The 17,848-nt window shown below is 38.1% G+C and overlaps 1 protein-coding gene across 5 annotated transcripts in view; it reads right to left on the bottom strand.

The window, feature by feature from the left end:
- topbp1 (DNA topoisomerase II binding protein 1) overlaps nt 1-17,848 on the bottom strand; it is a 130,339-nt gene that overhangs the window by 62,490 nt on the left and 50,001 nt on the right. For all 5 annotated transcript variants that reach the window (XM_069909114.1, XM_069909105.1, XM_069909095.1 and 2 more), the window contains 2 exons: nt 12,786-13,033; nt 9,603-9,892 (listed from right to left, as the gene is read on the bottom strand). In XM_069909114.1, coding sequence (XP_069765215.1) covers nt 9,603-9,892; nt 12,786-13,033 — 538 coding nt within the window. The remainder of the gene's footprint in view (nt 1-9,602; nt 9,893-12,785; nt 13,034-17,848) is intronic.

The following is a 17,848-nucleotide window of genomic DNA, read 5'->3' as shown; positions in this document are numbered from 1 at the left end:
GCTCCCCAAAGTTCCTCTACATGGTTATCCAACTGCACGAAAACCAACAAGGTCGGGTCAGATACAGCAATGAGCTCTCTGAACCCTTCTCCATTAGCAATGGCGTGAAGCAAGGCTGCGTTCTCGCACCAACCCGCTTTTCAATCTTCTTCAGCATGATGCTGAAACAAGCCACGAAAGACCTCAACAACGAAGACGTTGTTTACATCCGGTACCGCACGGATGGCAGTCTCTTCAATCTGAGGCAACTGCAAGCTCACACCAAGACACAAGAGCAACTCGTCCGTGAACTACTCTTTGCAGACGATGCCGCTTTAGTTGCCCATTCAGAGCCAGCTCTTCAGCGCTTGACGTCCTGTTTTGCAGAAACTGCCAAAATGTTTGGCCTGGAAGTCAGCCTGAAGAAAACTGAGGTCCTCCATCAGCCAGCTCCCCACCATGACTACCAGCCCCCCCACATCTCCATCGGGCACACAAAACTCAAAACGGTCAACCAGTTTACCTATCTCGGCTGCACCATTTCATCGGATGCAAGGATCGACAATGAGATAGACAACAGACTCGCCAAGGCAAATAGCGCCTTTGGAAGACTACACAAAAGAGTCTGGAAAAACAACCAACTGAAAAACCTCACAAAGATTAGCGTATACAGAGCCGTTGTCATACCCACACTCCTGTTTGGCTCCGAATCATGGGTCCTCTACCGGCATCACCTACAACTCCTAGAACGCTTCCACTAGCGTTGTCTCCGCTCCATCCTCAACATTCATTGGAGCGACTTCATCTCCAACATTGAAGTACTCGAGATGGCAGAGGCCGACAGCATTGAATCCACGCTGCTGAAGATCCAACTGCACTGGGTAGGTCACGTCTCCAGAATGGAGGACCATCGCCTTCCCAAGATCGTGTTATATGGCGAGCTCTCCACTGGCCACCGAGACAGAGGTGCACCAAAGAAGAGGTACAAGGACTGCCTAAAGAAATCTCTTGGTGCCTGCCACATTGACCACCGCCAGTGGGCTGATATCGCCTCAAACCGTGCATCTTGGCGCCTCACAGTTCGGCGGGAAGCAACCTCCTTTGAAGACAGCAGAGCCCACCTCACTAACAAAAGACAAAGGAGGAAAAACCCAACACCCAACCCCAACCAACTAATTTTCCCTTGCAACCGCTGCAACTGTGTCTGCCTGTCCTGCATCAGACTTGTCAACCACAAACGAGCCTGCAGCTGACGTGGACATTGCCCCTCCATAAATCTTCGTCTGCGAAGCCAAGCCAAAGAGAGAAAGAGAGAAATATTACTAAGTTAGATACTGAACCAAGGCCAAACAGATATCGATCATAACGAGAACACTCTCTGTACATGATATGTACTCAGTACTGATCAACTAGCAAGGGTGGGCAACCTTTTAATTTTTAATTTAGACATAGAGCAGGGTAACAGGCCATTTCGGCCTGCGAGTCTATGCCCCCCAATTAATCTATGCACCCCCCCCCAATTAATCTACACCCCCAGTATGTGCTTGTGGGCTGAAATGGCCTGTTACTGTGCTGTATATCTAAATTAAAAATTAAAAGGTTGTCTACCCCTAAAGATTTCATGTAAGTGAAAAACTAATGCTAATCAACAAACTAGAACACAAAAGCTTCACAATTAAATGAATACTTTAGCATAAGGCATTCATTTTAAACATTAAATTTTCACAGGTCAATATGAACCAAATTTGGCTCCTGCAAACTTGATCTAGGACAACTAAATTAAATCAAAAATCAAATGAAAGTCTGGCTATTTGATAATCATATCCATTAGCCTTTATATTCTGTTCAAAATTAAATTTTGTTGATTATTTCCAAATTTCTCCAGAGGAGAAATTTTTTAAAAATTTGTTATACCACAAAATAAGAAGTCAACCTTTGCCTAAAATACTGTATAACTGAAAAAGCAGTTGCTCATATTACTTATCTTCAGTGCCCTGCATAATGTTTGGGGCAAAGACACATTTTTCCTTTATTTGCTCCTTTGCTCCATAGTTTTAAATTTGTAATCAAACAATTCACGTGATTAAAATGCACATTCCAGATTTTATTAAAGGGTATTTGTATACATTTTGGTTTGACTATGTAATTACAGTACGTATTAAACATAGTCCCCTCATTTCAGGACACCATAATATTTGAGACACAGCAATGGTATGTCTATAAGTCATGTTTAGTTCTTTGTTGTAAATCCCTTGCATGCAATGACTGCTTGAAGTCTGTGATTCACGGACATCTCTAGGTGCTGAGCATCTTCTCTATTTTTTTTTTTTTTTTTTTTTTTTTTTTTTTTTTTTTTTTTTTTTTAAAATTTTTTATTTTTCACACCATAAATCACAATAGCCATGATATACACTTTTTCTTTTCCACACATTTACAGTGACTTTTTCTCCCTCCCCCCTCCCTCCTCCCAAGCCACCCCCCCATCCCTCCCCCCTCTCATCCATTTTAGTTATACAATCTAGGTTGCATTAATTCAGTTAGACAATGTTGTCATTCAACAAAAATACACCAGAAATTCTACTGAGTCCATTTTTTTCTTCTCTTCTCCTTCCATCAACTTAGGTAATGTTTGTTCCCGGTAGGTTTTCGCTATTGTATTTAATGTAAGGCTCCCATACTTGTTCGAATATTTCAATATTATTTCTTAAACTATATGTTATTTTTTCTAATGGAATACATTTATTCATTTCTATATACCATTGTTGTATTTTCAAATTATCTTCCAATTTCCAGGTTGACATAATACATTTTTTTGCTACAGCTAGGGCTATCTTAACAAATCTTTTTTGTGCATCCTCCAAGTCAATTCCAAATTCTTTATTTTTTATGTTACTTAGGAGAAAGATCTCTGGATTCTTTGGTATATTGTTTTCTGTTATTTTATTTAATATCTGATTGAGATCATCCCAAAATTTTTCTACTCTCTCACATGTCCAGATTGCATGAATTGTTGTTCCCCTTTCTTTTTTACATCGAAAACATCTATCAGATACTGTTGGGTCCCATTTATTTAACTTTTGCGGTGTAATGTATAGTCTGTGTAACCAATTATATTGTATCATACGCAGCCTCGTATTTATTGTATTTCTCATCGTTCCAGAGCATAACTTCTCCCATGTTTCCTTTTTTATCTTTATATTTAAATCTTGTTCCCATTTTTGTTTAGTTTTACCATTTGTTTCCTCATTTTCCTTTTCTTGCAGTTTAATATACATATTTTTTATAAATCTTTTGATTAACATTGTATCTGTAATCACATATTCAAGGTTACTTCCCTCTGGTAAACTCAAGTTGCTTCCTAATTTATCTTTCAAGTAGGATCTCAGTTGGTAATATGCCAGCGCTGTATCTCCCGTTATATTGTACTTATCTCTCATTTGTTCAAAGGATAAGAATCTACTTCCTGAAAAACAATTTTCTATTCTTTTAATCCCTTTTTTTTCCCATTTTCTAAAGGCAAGGTTGTCTATTGTAAAAGGGAGTAGCTTATTTTGCGTCAATATTAGTTTTGGTATTTGGTAATTTATTTTATTTCTTTCTACATGTATCTTCTTCCATATATTGAGGAGATGGTGTACTACTGGAGAAGTTCTATGTTGTACCAATTTTTCGTCCCATTTATATAATATGTGTTCAGGTATCTTTTCCCCTATTTTATCTAATTCTAGTCTCGTCCAGTCTGGTTTTTCCCTTGTTTGATAAAAATCTGATAGGTACCTTAATTGTGCGGCTCTATAATAATTTTTGAAGTTTGGCAATTGTAAGCCTCCTTGTTTATACCATTCTGTTAATTTGTCTAGTGCTATCCTCGGTTTCCCCCCTCTCCATAAAAATCTCCTTATTATTTTCTTTAACTCTTTGAAGAATTTTTCTGTCAGTTGTATTGGCAATGCCTGAAATAAGTATAGTATCCTTGGAAAAATGTTCATTTTAATACAGTTTATCCTTCCTATCAGTGTTAGTGGTAGCTCTTTCCAATGCTCTAAATCGTCCTGTAGTTTTTTCATTAGTGGATTGTAATTGAGTTTGTATAATTGGCCTAGATTTTTGTTTATTTGCACACCTAGGTATCTTATTGCCTGCGTTTGCCATCTGAATGGGGATTCCTCCTTAAATTTTGAGAAATCCGCGTTATTCATAGGCATTGCTTCACTTTTATTTACGTTTATCTTGTATCCCGACACTTCTCCATATTCCTTCAATTTCTTATATAGTTCTTTTATTGATAGTTCTGGTTCTGTTAAGTACACTATCACATCATCCGCAAACAGACTGATTTTGTATTCCCTGTCTTTTATTTTTATTCCTTTTATATTATTATCTCTTCTTATCGATTCTGCTAGTGGTTCTATAGCTAGCGCAAACAATAATGGTGATAGTGGGCATCCCTGCCGCGTTGACCTGCTTAAGTTAAATTGCTTTGATACATGTCCATTTACTGTCACTTTCGCTAACGGTCCCTTATATAATGCTTTAATCCAATTAATATACTTCTCCGGTAAACTGAATTTTTGCAATACTTTGAACAAGTAATTCCATTCTACTCTGTCGAAGGCCTTCTCTGCGTCTAAAGCAACTGCTACTGCCGGTGCTTTATTTCCTTCTACTGCATGAATTAAGTTAATAAATTTACAAATATTGTCTGTTGTGCGTCTTTTTTTGATAAATCCAGTTTGGTCTAAATTTACCATTTTCGGTACCTGTTCTGCTAATCTGTTCGCTAATAGTTTAGCTATTATCTTATAATCTGTGTTTAGCAAAGATATTGGTCTATATGACGCTGGTGAGAGTGGATCTTTCCCTTGTTTTAGTATCACTGTAATTATTGCTGTTTTACATGAATCTGGTAAGTTTTGTGTCTCATCAATCTGGTTGATTACATCCAGGAGGGGCGGTATTATTAGGTCTTTAAATGTTTTGTAGAATTCTATTGGGAGTCCATCCTCTCCTGGTGTCTTATTATTTGGTAAATTTTTTATTATCTCTTGTATTTCTACTGTTCCAAATGGTTCTGTTAATTTATTTTGTTCCTCTATTTGTAGTTTTGGTAGTTCAATTTTAGTCAAAAATTCATCTATTTTCCCTTCTTTCCCTTCGTTTTCGGTTCGGTATAATTGTTCATAGAATTCTCTGAAGTTTTCCTTAATTTCTTTTGGATTATATGTAATTTGTTTGTCTTTTTTCCTTGTTGCCAATACCGTTTTCTTAGTTTGCTCTGTCTTAAGCTGCCATGCTAGGATTTTGTGTGTTTTTTCCCCTAGTTCATAATATTTCTGTTTTGTCTTCATTATATTTTTCTCCACCTTATATGTTTGTAATGTTTCATATTTTATTTTTTTATCCGCCAATTCTCTTCTTTTGGTTGTATCTTCCTTTATTGCTAATTTTTTTTCTATGTTTATTATTTCCCTTTCCAACTGCTCTGTTTCCTGATTATAGTCCTTCTTCATCTTGGTTGCATAACTTATTATTTGCCCTCTAATGAATGCTTTCATTGCGTCCCATAGTATAAACTTATCTTCCACTGATTCCGTATTTACTTCAAAGTACATTTTTAATTGTTTTTCAATAAATTCTCTAAAATCCTGTCTTTTAAGTAGCATGGGGTTTAATCTCCATCTATACATTCTTGGAGGGATGTCTTCTAGCTCTATTGCCAATAACAGGGGTGAGTGGTCCGATAATAGTCTAGCTTTATATTCCGTTTTCCTAACTCTCCCTTGTATGTGGGCTGATAACAGGAATAGGTCTATCCTTGAGTATGTTTTATGTCTAGTCGAGTAGTATGAGTATTCCTTTTCTTTTGGGTTTTGTTTCCTCCATATGTCCACAAGTTTCATTTCTTGCATTGATTTAATTATAAATTTGGTTACTTTGTTCTTCCTGTTAATTTTTTTCCCCGTTTTATCCATATTTGGATCCAAATTCAGATTGAAATCCCCTCCTATTAGTATGTTCCCTTGCGTATTAGCTACCTTCAAAAAGATATCTTGCATAAACTTTTGATCTTCTTCGTTAGGTGAATATATATTAAGTAGATTCCAAAGCTCTGAATATATCTGACATTTTATCATAACATATCTCCCTGCTGGATCTATTATTTCCTCTTCTATTTTAAATGGCACATTTTTGCTAATTAATATAGCCACTCCTCTTGCTTTTGAATTATACGATGCTGCTGTTACATGTCCTACCCAATCTCTCTTTAATTTCTTGTGCTCCATTTCAGTTAAATGTGTTTCTTGGACAAATGCTATATCTATTTTTTCCTTTTTCAGTAAATTTAGTAGTTTCTTCCTTTTAATTTGGTTATGTATTCCATTAATATTTAGAGTCATATAGTTCAGCGTAGCCATTTTATATTTTGTTTATCTTCTCTTTCCGTTTTTCCATCATTACCTTTCCTCCTTTTCCATTTCTGTTTTCTTATTTTCAACTCTTTACCAGACAACATTCCTACAACATCTAACATTTTCCTTATTCTCCTATTTCTATCTTCTTTATCCCCAATCTCCCCTTCCCCTCCTGAGTTGCCCTTTATCCCTTGTCGGACAACCACATCTCCCCTCTCCATTTGGATTTGCGAATCCACTCGCAAGCGTCAACTGATTTTGCAGTGACCGCTCTTTTCCCCCCACCCAGCCCCCCCCAGAAAAGATTTCGTTTTTTATATGTCACAAAGGTCACTCTTTTAGTTCCCTCCTTATTCTCTCTATTCCATTACCTTCCCTTATTAATTCTTGTCTATACTTTCTATGTTTTCCTCTAATTACAGTTACTTTCACATATGCCCGTTGTCTCTATTCACTCTTATACCTCTTTACCCGCATACATATCAATCGTGGTCATTTTTACCCTCCTTACCCGTCTTCATCCCTCAGTCTATTTTTGTCTTTACCCACATACATATCAATCGTGATAATTTTTGCTCTCATTACCCGTCTTCATCCCTCAGTCTATTTTTGTAATTGTTCTGCAAATTTTCGTGCTTCTTCTGGATCCGAGAATAGTCTGTTTTGTTGTCCTGGAATAAATATTTTCAATACCGCAGGATGCTTCAGTGTAAATTTATATCCTTTCTTCCATAAAATCGCTTTTGCTGCATTGAACTCTTTTCTCTTCTTTAGGAGTTCAAAGCTTATATCTGGATAAATGAAGATTTTTTGCCCTTTATACTCCAGTGGTTTGTTGCCCTCTCTTACTTTTTCCATTGTCTTCTCCAGCACCTTTTCTCTTGTAGTATATCTTAGGAATTTTACTACAATAGATCTTGGTTTTTGTTGTGGTTGTGGTTTAGGGGCCAATGCTCTATGTGCCCTTTCTATTTCCATTTCTTGCTGTAGTTCTGGACATCCTAGGGCCTTAGGGATCCATTCTTTTATAAACTCCTTCATATTCTTGCCTTCTACATCTTCCTTAAGGCCCACTATCTTTATGTTATTTCTTCTGTTATAATTTTCCATTATATCTATTTTTTGGGCTAGTAATTCTTGTGTCTCTTTAGTTTTTTTATTAGATTCCTCCAATTTCTTTTTTAAGTCTTCTACCTCTATTTCTGCTGCTATTGCCCGTTCTTCCATCTTGTCCATTTTTTTCCCCATTTCTGTTAAGGTCATATCCATTTTATTTATTTTCTTTTCTGTGTTGTTTATTCTTCTTCTTAAATCATTGAATTCCTGTGTTTGCCATTCTTTAAATGACTCCATGTATCCTCTAACAAGAGCAAGTACCTCCTTTACCTTGCCTATCTTTTCTTCTTCTATTTCCCTGTACTCTTCCTCTTCCTCTTCTTCTTCCTCTAGGTTGACCATCTGTTGTTTCTTTGCTGCCCTTTCCTCCTCTTCTTTCTTGTTTCCATTGTCTTCTGTGGTGTCTTCTTGCTGCAGGTGTTCTGCAGCTGTCGTTGCCGGCTGTGGAGATCGACTCCCCAGCTGGTCCCCCCTCCCGTCGGTGTGTTTTTTTGTATGCGCATCGCGCATGCGCGAGGAGTCGCGCATGCGCGGTTGCGCACTTTTACTCGGCTCTGTGAGCCATTGTTGTAGTTCTCTTTCTACCGACCTGAGGTAGTGGGGTCTTCTCTCCGCAGCGGGCCTCTTCGGACAGGTAAGGCCTTCACCTTTTTCCTCCGTTGTCTTCTCTTCCTCTCTTCTTTCCGTTGATTTTGATTTTTCTCCTTTTGTCTCCATCTTCTTTCCACCTTTATATTCACTTTTCTTTAACTTGTATTTCTGTGCCTTTGTATTTTCTCTCGTTTTTCCCGACTTTTCTGGAGAGGGCTGGAGTTCACCGTCCGGCCACTACTCCATCACGTGACTCCTCCCCGAGCATCTTCTCTATTGATGCTCTTTCTGCCAGGCCTCTATTACAGCCATCTTCAGCTCCTGCTTGTTTCGGGAGCTTCTCCCCTTAAGTTTTCTCTTCAGCAAATGAAAGGCATGCTCAATTGGATTTAGATTGGGTGGCCAACTTATCCATTCAAATATTTTCCAGCTTTTAGTTTTGAAAAACTCCTCTGTTGCTTGAGCAGTATGTTTTGGATCATTGTCTTGCTGTCAGAAGGAGACATTTGAGTGAATTTGAACAGAAAATATGTTTCTATATACCCCAGAATTCATTTTGCTACTGCCATCAGCAGTCGTGCTGTCAACGAAGATAAGCGGCAGCCATACATGCCCAAGCCATAACACCCCCATTACCATGTTTCATAGATGGGGTGGTATGCTTTGGATTTTGGGCAGTTCCTTTTTGCCTCCAGACTTTGCTCTTCCCATCATTTAATCTTGATCTCATCTGTCCTCAAGACCCTTTTCCAGAATTCTGCAGGCTCTTTTAAATACTTCTTGGCAAACTATAATCTGGCCATCTATTTCTGTGGCTGACCAGTGGTTTACAGCTTGCAGGGTAGCCTCTGCAATCTTCTGCAGTCAGTCGTCATCAACACATTCACGGTTTCTGATTGGTTAGACATACATTTGGGGGCTTTTCTTCATTATGATGAGAATTCTTCTGTCATCACAGTGGAGGGCTTCCTTGCCCTACCAATCCTATGCAATTACTGAACTCATTAGTATGCTCATTCTTCTTAATAATGTTCCAAGTGGTTGATTTTGGTAATCCTAAGGTTTGTGTGATGTCATTCATTGGCTTTGTTTTTTAGCCTCATATTGGCTTCATTGACTTTCATTGGCAAAATTCTGGTCTCATGTTGAAAAATGGCAACTACAGATCCCAAAGGTGATCAAAAGCTTAGAACCAAGCCAAGCTCTCTTTTATCTACACCAATGAAGCAATTAAACACCTGTGAAGCTAAATGTCCTAAATAGTATGGTGCCTTGAAATGGGGGAACTATGGGGAATGTGCTGTAATTTCTACATGGTCAAACCAAAATATATATAAATAAGCTTGAATAAAATCTGGAATGTGCACTTTAATCATATGTGATTTGTTTAATTACAAATTTAAAATTGTGGAGTACAATGGAAAATGAAGGGGAAAAAAGTCTCTTTGACCCAGTCATCATGGAGGTCATACAGCCAATCGTCACTATAAACAATTTTCTTACCAGCCACGTATTTGTCACCACTTCACCCACAGTTGCATCCACATAGGTTCCCAATAAGGGCACGATGGCATAGTCTGCAATAGCCCGGCTGTGGGATTGGAGGACTTTCCCACCATTTCTCTCAATTAATTCAGCCATATAAGTTGTGTCTTCATTAGTGAAACCAAAAATTAGAAATCGCTTTTTACAAAATAGTCCTTCCTCTGCAGAATTTGTTTGGTTTGCCGATTCATTATTTTCCAGCATGGTTTTGTGGAAACTATCTGTTTTATTCCCATTTTCATGACCATCTATTTGACAAGAAAAACATTGGATTAACTTTTCATTTATTGAAACACAGGGGAAAAAAATGAGAAAGTGGAAAGTTTAATTGACTGAGCAAGAGAACAATTCAAAGTGCAAAATGAAAAAACTCGGAATATAATGAAATAGATGCAGGTATGTAGGAAAAGGAATAAGCTCTGAGCTCCTCAAGCCTGCCCCACCATATAATAGGATCATGGCTGATCCACTCACCTCATCTCTGTCAATCTGTCATTTCCATTATCTTTCAAAAATGTAAGTTTTCTTCACTTTAAATACTTGTTTAAATTAAATTAAATTTTATTTACATGGTAGAAGCTGATTCTGGCCATTGAAACACATGTCGCCCAATTACACCCTATAACTCCATACTTTTTTGGAGGGTGGGAACAAACCAGAGCACCCTGGGAAAACCAACAAAGATCATGTGGACAACTCCTTATAGACAGTGCTGGATTAGAACCTGCGTAGCTGGCACTGTAATAGCATCAGCCTCACCGTTATGATAGCCACCTGTTCATTAGAACTGGCTTTTTCAGATCAATCATTGGACAACCATGCATTTTAAAACTTTGTGAACTGCCTCCTTTCAAATACCCAGTATACAATAAGTGAATTAACAATGGTAATTTTGTATCTCACACTTATACACCACAAGATCAAGATCTTGCCTACATTAAGTTTGACTGAATATTGGATGAGGATATCTTGATAACTAACTGTTTTAAAGGAAACAGGAATGACAAATACGATGAATGGTTAGTCCAGCATTGCTTTTTCCCTTCTCCCTATTTATACATTCTTCAGACAGATCAGTTGCAATCACCGAGTTTTCATCAGCCACAAGTATAACATTTTATGTCTCAGTGTTCCCTGCATCAGATGTTCCCTTTATTATCCTCACTCTTCCCCATTCCTTACAAATTGAAATATTATTGATTTCTAGCCATTTCTAACTCCAATGATCATTCCTGCTGATGCTGTCTGACCTGCTCAGCATTTTGAGCACTTTCTGCTTTATGTTATTAAGTTACACCATCTGATCACAGTAATTCTGATAAGTCTGAGGCTGATAAAGAAATCAACATTAACTTTTCCTTTCCCTGCTGTCCATTAACTAGAGATTTCAGCTGCTGGTGTAGTAACAGTTTGTATGGGAATGAGCAGCAAAATGTGGTTTCCACAATCCCAGACTGAGAACCAAGGACATTTAAAACTCTTATCTACAATCTGCGATTATATGAATTAAGGATGTATAGAGAACCATATTTTGCATTCGGGCCAAGCAAGGAATTGCACATGAACCAGTGGGGTGCAGGGAAAATAAAACTCCAATTAGCAAGACAAAATACTGATTATGCTGACACTCACCATACATGTAGCTATCTGAGAAAAGTATCGCCAAATTTTTTAAAATGCCAAATGATTGAATACTCATGCATTATTTCAATTCAGAAGGTATTTGCACAGAAGCAGAGTCCACTCTGACCATCAACCAACTTCATCAATACTACAAGTACAAACTAAAATGTGGCCATTCCTGGGGACTGACCTCAATCAACCCCAATTAGTACTTCACTTTTGACCAACCTTTCAAATGATAGCAGGTGTTTGTTAGATGGCTGTTGACCCTATGAGAGGGTTCGTCTCCCCTTTGACAGGTCTTGTTTTCATCCTGCAAGGTGTCTAGCCTTCCTCTGCACCAGGCAAGACTGATGCACTCAAAGCAGTCTTGAAGTGCATGAATGGCCCCCACTGGCCAGGTTTTAACCTGCTTCCTAACTGGTCTGGAATGTCTGACGAGCAGTCTGTATGCTGGGGTTAGCATTACAGAGATGTGATCTGAGTATCTGAGGTGGAGGCAGGGCTCCGCCTGAAATGTTTATATACACAAAGTCCAATGACTTCATCCCTCTCAAAGCAAAATCCACATAAAGACCTGCCTTGAGCTTTGCCTAGTTAAAATCTATTGCAATAATTATCAGTCCGACAGGTTGTGCAGTCTGCAAATCGCTTATAACCTCATACAGTTCCCAGATCACCTCCCTAATGTTAGTGCCGGTGTGGGGGGGGGGCGGTATACACTGTGACTATGAGGACTGTGGTGAATTCTTGCAGTAGATAAAATAGTCTATTCTTTCTCACATTGAATCTCCCTCCAGCTGCCAGTTTTCCCATTGGCTGAATCTGTCTCTCTTATGATTAGTATAATGGTTAGCACATTATTACAGCACCAGAGACCTGACTTTTCAGTCTATGCATCAATAACATGAATGAAGAAATATAGCATGATAAATTGATACCAAGTTAAGATGCACAATAAGTAGCAAATTACACGGCAATTTAATTTTAGAAATACTGCACAGTAACAGGCCCTCCTGGTCCATAAGCCAGTGTTGCCCAAATACACCCACCTGACTAATTAACCTATTAACCCTGTGCAACCTTACATGTGGAAGAAAATCAGAGCATCCAGAAGAAACCCACACAGAAATAGGGAGAATGTACAACCTCCTTACTGGCAGCTCTGGATTCAAACCCAGGTCTCTAGTGCTGTAATAGTGTGCTAACCATTACACTGACCATAAAAGAGACAGATTAACCAAACAGGAAAACTGACAGCTGAAGATTCAATATGAGGAAGAATATGGTCATCTACTTCAAATCCAAGATAAAATAATTGATTATTATACAACAGCACTGATAAGCTTCCTTATAACTAGTGAAAAGAAAAAGTTTCAAGTCTTATCCAAAATTAAGGTTAAGCATAAAGTTAAAAAAGATGAATACTGACCCAATAATGCCCAAGCCCGAGGAAAGAAACCGTGCATCACGTTACTATAATATTTGAAATTGAAAAATAAAAGATTAGTCTCTCACCTACAGATTTGTCGTTCTCCAGGTACTGAAACAGGAGATCATCGTCTGCTTGTTGCTGTCTGTTCAGACTGACTTTGGTTGCTTTCATCGTGTCAATCCCATTCAGAGTCAAATGAGTTTGGTTACCGCTGACATGTCCTGGTACTGGAACATCAGGCTGATAATTTGGATGGAAATACTGCTCAGCAGGAAGAAGACGTTTCTTGGAAAAGCAATCCACCAACCATTTTGCTGTAACCACATGTGGCCTAACACAAATATTAGTTCAATAAATATAATTCCAATGAAAAGTTGGAAATCTTTGAAAGATAACTCATCATGACCAACAATGTTATATATCAAGTGTCTTCAATTTCAACAAGTGGCCTGTCCTAATTATGACTTACGATTCCACATAAACCATTGGCTTACTATTTTATACCTAATTTGGGTATGGTAGTGGTACAAAAGTTAAATAACTGGACAGCAATCTAAAAACCTGGCTAATAACCAGAGACTGGAGTTCAACTCCCAACACATCATATACCTTGATGAAGGGCTCGAGCCCAAAACGTTGGTAATGTACTTTTATCTTTGCTAATATAAAGTACATTGTTTGACCTGCTGAGTTTCTTCAGAATTGTTTTTACTCCCACATCAGCTGTGATATATAAATTCAATTAATAATCTTTAATTAATAATATTTATAATTTTATGTCATACATAACAATGAACACAAAATTGCCAGACTGCCACAAAAACGATTTAGTTCATGAATCAGATTATACAAAGTTTTCATTGCATCTCATCATGCACAGCCAAACATTTTAAGGCAAAGCCAAGAAAAATTTGACATTTCGGTGAGCTTTGCCTTTATCTGATTCTGGTGGCAAGGCTAATGGCTTCACAGTTCTGTATTGCTGTCAGTTTGTTTGTGATTTTGTCCCCTTTCCTTATACACTAGATATTAGGTCTAAGGTGATATTGGATCCCCAATATTTAAAGGTGGTCACTCAGGCTTTTTTATCTTGAATCATTTTTCGGGATCTGGACATTACTGGCAAGGCTAGCATTTATTGACTGTCTAAGAAAAATAGGAAGCACAGAATTGCCCCTGCAGACTGAATATTGGTGCTGCACAAAGCATCATCCAATATGCCTTTTATGAATAGCAGGAAAGGTAGAAGCGAGCAAAAGTGGAAGGAGATATAAACTTAAGCAAAGACAAAGGAAGCAAAGCAAAACAAGAAAAAAAAAACAAGGGAAAGCAGAATGACAAAATAAAACTTCAGCAATCCAGTACTCTTAGGACTTTGGTACTGTTGGACTATGTCTCTGCAGTTCACTCAATGATACTCCTGTTTTTATCTATACATGTTGAATAGTATTTAACAAATTTTACAATAAACCCAGTGAATTTAGTGAGTGGGAAATCTATAAGCACCACAGATCCTAGATCTGGCACACCTATCCACATTCCTGATATCAATCAAAACTGTGGCCAGTCTGGCCCCTGGTCCCACTATACACTCCTAGCACATTCGGACCAATTCATCCACACTGACCAAGTTAAATTCTGGGCTTGTCCCATTATCTGTATTTGGTCACTGTTTTCCAAGCCCTTCCTACTGATCTATCAGTCCAAATGTCTCTGATCATCTAAACTATGCCCTCTTCATTGGTTTCCTATGGCAGATTGTTACAGATACAGACCATACTCTGAGTGAAAAAGCTGCCCTTCAATTCCCTCTTAAATCTCTCCCTCTCACTTTTAGCCTATGCCCTGCATTTCTGGAATCATCTACTCTGGGAAAACACTGAACATTCACCTGAAACATGCTCCTCATTATTTTATAAACAGCCACCTATGCTTTAGGGAAAAGAGACCTGGCCTATTTAACTCCTTTGAAAACATTTTTGTGAACCTCCTCTGCACACCTTCCAACTCATTAATGTCCTTCCTATAACTCAATGCTCAGAACTGCACACAGTTTTCCAAATATGGTCTCACTTAAGCTTAGTATTTAACATCACTCCCAATGAGGGAAAGCAATCAACTATCTTCTTCACCACCAGTGCCACCTGCATTGTCACTTTCAGAAATTATGCATTTGGACACCTAGGCCTCTCTGTTTTACAACAGTCCAGAGTCCTATCATTCATTGTGTAAATCCTACCCTGGTTTGACTTAAAGTGCAACATTTCACATTGTCAGAGTAAGTGGTTGCCATGCACACCACTTGGATTGTAAGCCCCCAACTCACATCCTGTATTTATGAATGAGATCGATGTTGTACCATCAGGATTTTTCAACAATTAAAGTTTTACATTTCTTCAAATGTAAAATTCTTCAAAAGAATACATGAATAAAACAAATTTTCTGCGATAGGACTTAACCAGGATGAGTAACGGAAATGAAAGTGCTATCATCTACTTCTACAGTGATTGTATTTTTTAGATTTGTTTCCAAGGGCATAGAAGCTCAAATTTCAATCCCACCACAGCAATATGAAAAATTTAGAGCTGAAATCAGTTATGGCAACCGCAAAAATGTTAGACCAGTGGTTCTCAACCTTTTTCTTTCCATTAACATCACTTTAAGTAATCCCTATGCCATAGGTGTTGTGATTAGTAAGTGATTGCTTAAGTGGGTGGGAAGGGAAGATTGAGAATCACTGTTCGAGACTCAATTGTTACTGAAATATCTTGCTTGAGAAAAATTGTTATTGGTCCATTTCCTTTTGAGTTATGAAACCCTGTGCATAACGAGTCAATTAGCTACGATTAACACAGTGGTTTTCAAACTTTTTCTTTTCACCCACATAATACCTTAAGCAATCCCTTACTAATCACAGAGCCCCTATGACATAAGGAATACTTAAAGTGGTATGTGAGTGGGAAAAAAAAAGGTTGACAACCACTGTGATAGACTGTCATTACAAAATCCATCTTCTTCACCAATGCTTTCCAGGGATTTTAAATATGCCATCATTATATATGCCAACTGATTGGATGATGAGTAACTCCAGACCCACAGCTAACTGGTTACCTTATAAAATAGTGCATCAATAAATCACAGCAAAGTATTTCTCAGGACCAGAGAACAAATACATTAAAAATATTGACTCATTTTCTGTGAGCAATGACATGAGATCTGCTACATAACCAAATTAACACGTTTTCCATTCATTTTGCAGTTGGAAATAAGAAATAAATTCAGACTTTCCAGCTCATTTTGGTTCTGATGAAAGGATATCAACATGAATTAGTATTTCTAATACTTTCTGTTTTAATCTAAAAATATAAAAGTTTCGAGGAGTCACGTGATGGAGTAGTGGCCGGACGGTGAACTCCAGCCCTCTCCAGAAAAGTCGGGAAAAACAAGAGAAAACACAAAGGCACAGAAATAAAAGTTACAGAAAAGTGAGTATAAAGGTGGAAAGAAGATGGCGACAAAAAAAGAAAAGTCGAAAGCAACGGTAAGAAGAGAGGAAGAGAAGACAAAGGAGGAAAAAGGTGAAGGCCTTACCTGTCCGAAGAGGCCCGCTGCGGAGAGAGAAACCCGCTCCCTCAGGTCGGTAAATAATGGACTACAAAAATGGCTCGCAGAGCCGAACAAAAGTGCGCAACCGCGCATGCGCGAAGTTTCGCGCATGCGCGATGCGAATGAAAAAAAACACACCGACGGGAGGGGGGACCAGCTGGAGAGTCGATCTCCACAGCCGGCAACGACAGCTGCAGAACACCTGCAGCAAGAAGAGACCACAGAAGACAATAGAAACAAGATAGAAGAGGAGGAAAGGGCAACAAAGAAACAACAGATGGTCAACCCAGAGGAAGAAGAAGAGGAAGAGTATGGTGAAATAGAAGAAGAAAAGAGAGGCAAGGTAAAGGATATACTTGCTCTTATTAGAGGATACATGGAATCATTTAAAGAATGGCAAACACAGGAATTTAAGGATTTAAGAAAAAGAATAAACAACACAGAGGAGAAAATAATTAAAATGGAGATGACCTTAACAGAAATGGGAAAAAAAATGGACAAGATGGAAGAGCGGGCAGTAGCAGCAGAAATGGAGGTAGAAGACTTAAAAAAGAAATTGGAGAAATCTAATAAAAAAACTAAAGAGACACAAGAACTACTAGCTCAAAAAATAGATACAATGGAAAACCATAACAGAAGAAATAACATAAAGATAGTGGGCCTTAAGGAAGATGAAGAAGGCAAGAATATGAGGGAGTTTATAAAAGAGTGGATCCCTAAGACCCTAGGATGTCCAGAACTACAGCATGAAATGGAAATAGAAAGGGCACATAGAGTATTGGCCTCTAAACCACAACCACAACAAAAACCAAGATCTATTGTAGTAAAATTCCTAAGATATACTACAAGAGAAAAGGTACTGGAGAAGACAATGGAAAAAGTAAAAGAGGGCAACAAACCACTGGAGTATAAAGGGCAAAAAATCTTCATTTATCCAGATATAAGTTTTGAACTCCTAAAGAAGAGAAAAGAGTTCAATACAGCAAAGGCGATTTTATGGAAGAAAGGGTATAAATTTATACTAAAGCATCCAGCGGTATTGAAAATATTTATTCCAGGACAGCAAAACAGACTATTCTCGGATCCAGAAGAAGCACGAAAATTTGCAGAACAATTACAAAAATAGACTGAGGGAGGAAGACGGGTAATGAGAGTTAAAATGATCACGACTGATATGTATGTGGGTAAAGACAAAAATAGACTGAGGGATGAAGACGGGTAATGAGAGTAAAAATGATCACGATTGATATGTATGCAGGTAAAGAGGTATAAGAGTGAATAGAGACAATGAGCATACATGAATGTATCTGTACTTAGAGGAAAATATAGATAGTATAGACAAGAATTAATAAGGGAAGGTAATGGAATAGAGAGAATAAGGAGGGAATTAAAAGAGGGACCTTTGTGACATATGAAAAGTGAAATCTTTTCTGGGGGAGGCGGGGTGGGGGGAAATAGCGGTCACTGCACAATCAGTTGACGCTTGCGAGTGGATTCGCAAATCCAAATGGAGAGGGGAGATGTGGTTGTCCGACAAGGG

Source organism: Narcine bancroftii, chromosome 1 (assembly GCF_036971445.1).
Source record: "Narcine bancroftii isolate sNarBan1 chromosome 1, sNarBan1.hap1, whole genome shotgun sequence".
Classification (NCBI taxonomy): Eukaryota; Metazoa; Chordata; class Chondrichthyes; order Torpediniformes; family Narcinidae; genus Narcine; species Narcine bancroftii.
This window is presented reverse-complemented; position numbering and strand designations above follow the sequence as displayed.